Here is a 2,783-nt window from a genome sequence, read left to right on the forward strand (position 1 = left end):
TACAATCAATTTAAATTCAAATCAACTTTCTTAATTGAAAAATATAATTTTCGGCAAATTCAACAATTGGTTAATTTATGGCTAATATTGATATTTTTTTCAAATTTAGTTTTGTAAATTATTAAACATATAATCAACAAAATATATAAATTAAAGAAAAATTTCATGTATTACACATGTCTCACCTAGTTATCGCAATATATACTAAAAATAAAAGTGAAATATGTATTTTAAATAAATAAGTACAATATGAGCTATTTAGAAAATTTTATAAGATTTATTGATTTAGAAAATTTTATAAGATTTATTGAAAGCTTATTCCAGATGGTAACGTAATAAGTTTTTGGATTTTTAAAGTGGTTAATCAACATAGATGTTTGTTGTTTATTAATATTCAATTACTTCTAGAAGATCTTTAGCATATCTGCGACTAACATCATATAGTACTGTAAATTCTATACTAGCTGAATAACGTGAAGATAAATATACAATAATATGTATCTAAACAATGGAACCACATTATATTACTGATTTATTTTTATAAAATACTAGTTTATAACCCGTGAAAATCATGGTTATAAAATTAATTAAACTTTCATATTAAAAAATTAAAATCATTAATAAATTGTTTTGAATAAATTATCAATTAAGAGATATTTTTTTTAGTTATATAAAATTATAATCGTTGATTTAAACAAATACGTGGAGTTATATCATTTTATAATTTATATTAATTTTATTTTATTTTTTAATCTAATATTATTAATTTAATATAATTAACGAGAGAAATTTTTAAATTTGAAAGTTAAAATGAAGAATCAATTATTAATTTAATAAAATTAGAGTGTGAAATTGAAAATTTGAAATTTGAATTGAATAATTAATAGGTTGACAAGTGAGATGATAAATGATATATATAACATTAATAATGGATTCTAATTCATGACACTTAAACATATTCCTTTTATTAGAATATTATTAATGGATTCTAATTCATGACATATAAGATTAAAAATATTCTTTTTATTAGAAAAAAAAAAAAGATATTACAATAACAAGAGGCACGTAGTGGAAGTATCACAAAATATTACTAAAGAGACACAATATATTAAGTATTAACACTTAATCCAAACAAAATTGACCAGATTCTCAATTAGATCTAACATTGATCAATTAAATGCACTGCAAACCCTACGAATTTCTCCTTGAGTTCCAGTTTTCACCTCAATATTACCCATCCTCACCATTGATCTCGCAAACTCAACATTGAAGGTCAATCCAACTAGTCCACTAACTCCAAGAAACCGTTGTGCAAGTGTTCGTGTTGTAGGGTTTCCCCACAGTACTTGGTCAGATTCAAGTACTCCTCTCCCGCTCCTCAAGTTTGCAAAGTACGAAGTATCAAATCTATTTTCACTACCAGTATCAAGAGCCACACGCCTTCTACTATCACCTCCGTTGGGGCACAGATTTCTGAGCGTGGTAAGGAATGCAGGGTCAATACACGGGTCGGGACCATTGGTGTTGTTGAAATTGTATAGCCTGTAACTGAACACTAAACACGCTCCTGTTCCAAGTGTATGTGCTCCTGCAAAATCAATAAAACCCACAAACACATCAGTTTATTAATTTTCTTCTTACTAGGAGTTTCAAGTGTATGTGCTCCTGCAAAATCAATAAAACACACGTTGAACTATTCTTTGTGGTTAACTTACCAGAAAGGGTAACAAGATCTTGGGTGTTAAGACCTTTCTCAGCAAACTTCCTGATTTGGACATCAACGGCGTCATTGAAAGCAGGCAGATTTGTAGTATCAGCTGCACGTGACACCAATCCATCTCTCCGACCTAATGGCACTTGCCAACGCGCAATTCCCCCAGCCTGGACAACAGTAATTAAAAATATATAATTACTACAAAGTTTTAACACTGGTTTTTACCATTTCTACTGGCGCATTAAAAATGCTTAAGCTAATATAAATATTGAGCTATGAATAAATTACCAGGAGCACAGAATCACGAGCAGCGATAGCAAGAATATCAGCACAGGAGACCACTCCAGGACATTCGGTTTCAAGCTGGGTCTTTGCAGCATCGATTATCTCGTAGCCTCTCAGTAGAGTATTGGGTGGAGCAGTTCTCTCACTACCATCACCATTAATTAGGATAGAGGCGTCACAGCCATTAACAAAGCAATCGTGAAAAAACATTCTAACCAAACCGGGTGGGACTCCTGGGTTGGCCCGATTAGCAGCTGCGACAGCAGACTGCACTATGGCTTCAACTCTTGGGCATGAGGTCTGATAGAAGCCTACTCGGGTTTGGCCAAGTGCCAATGTGATCAAAGAGGCAAACAACACAAGAAAGAAAAGGGGTGTTTTGTTATGAGAAAACACCTCCATTACTAGAAAGATTTATGTTTTGGATTAGTTGAAGTATTGGATTAATTTGGTATATTGGACAACGGATAGGAGAAGGTATTTTATAGTCAGTGGAGGTGAACAAGTGTTGAGAAATTCAAACATGCCCAAGCCAATGAAAGTAAACAAAGTCGGCCATTGGAGATGCAAAGTAAGGAAAACAGTGAAGCTTCCTATGGATCCATGCAAATCCGACATTAAATTGGTTTAGATAGAATACTTTTCATTCGTAGATTAATCAACATTTCATCAATTTGATGATGCTCAGATTGGGAGGCGAATATCAACCACAGATAAAACAGCTTTATTTTGACTTTCAATAAATTAAAACAATCATTTTATCATATGCAAATAGTTATTCCCG

The 2,783-nt window shown here is 31.8% G+C and overlaps 1 protein-coding gene across 1 annotated transcript; it reads right to left on the minus strand.

Moving 5' to 3' along the window:
* Positions 1-1,066: 1,066 nt before the first annotated feature.
* On the minus strand, positions 1,067-2,511 carry LOC145015475 (peroxidase N1-like). The gene is made up of 3 exons (XM_078973954.1): positions 2,003-2,511; positions 1,716-1,881; positions 1,067-1,588 (listed from the first exon to the last, which is right to left on the minus strand). The coding sequence occupies exons 1-3, from the start codon at positions 2,399-2,401 to the stop codon at positions 1,170-1,172; spliced, it is 984 nt and encodes a 327-aa protein (XP_078830080.1). The 5' UTR covers positions 2,402-2,511; the 3' UTR covers positions 1,067-1,169.
* Positions 2,512-2,783: the final 272 nt, after the last annotated feature.

Source organism: Lactuca saligna, chromosome 9, assembly GCF_052625555.1.
Source record: "Lactuca saligna cultivar CGN05327 chromosome 9, ASM5262555v1, whole genome shotgun sequence".
Classification (NCBI taxonomy): Eukaryota; Viridiplantae; Streptophyta; class Magnoliopsida; order Asterales; family Asteraceae; genus Lactuca; species Lactuca saligna.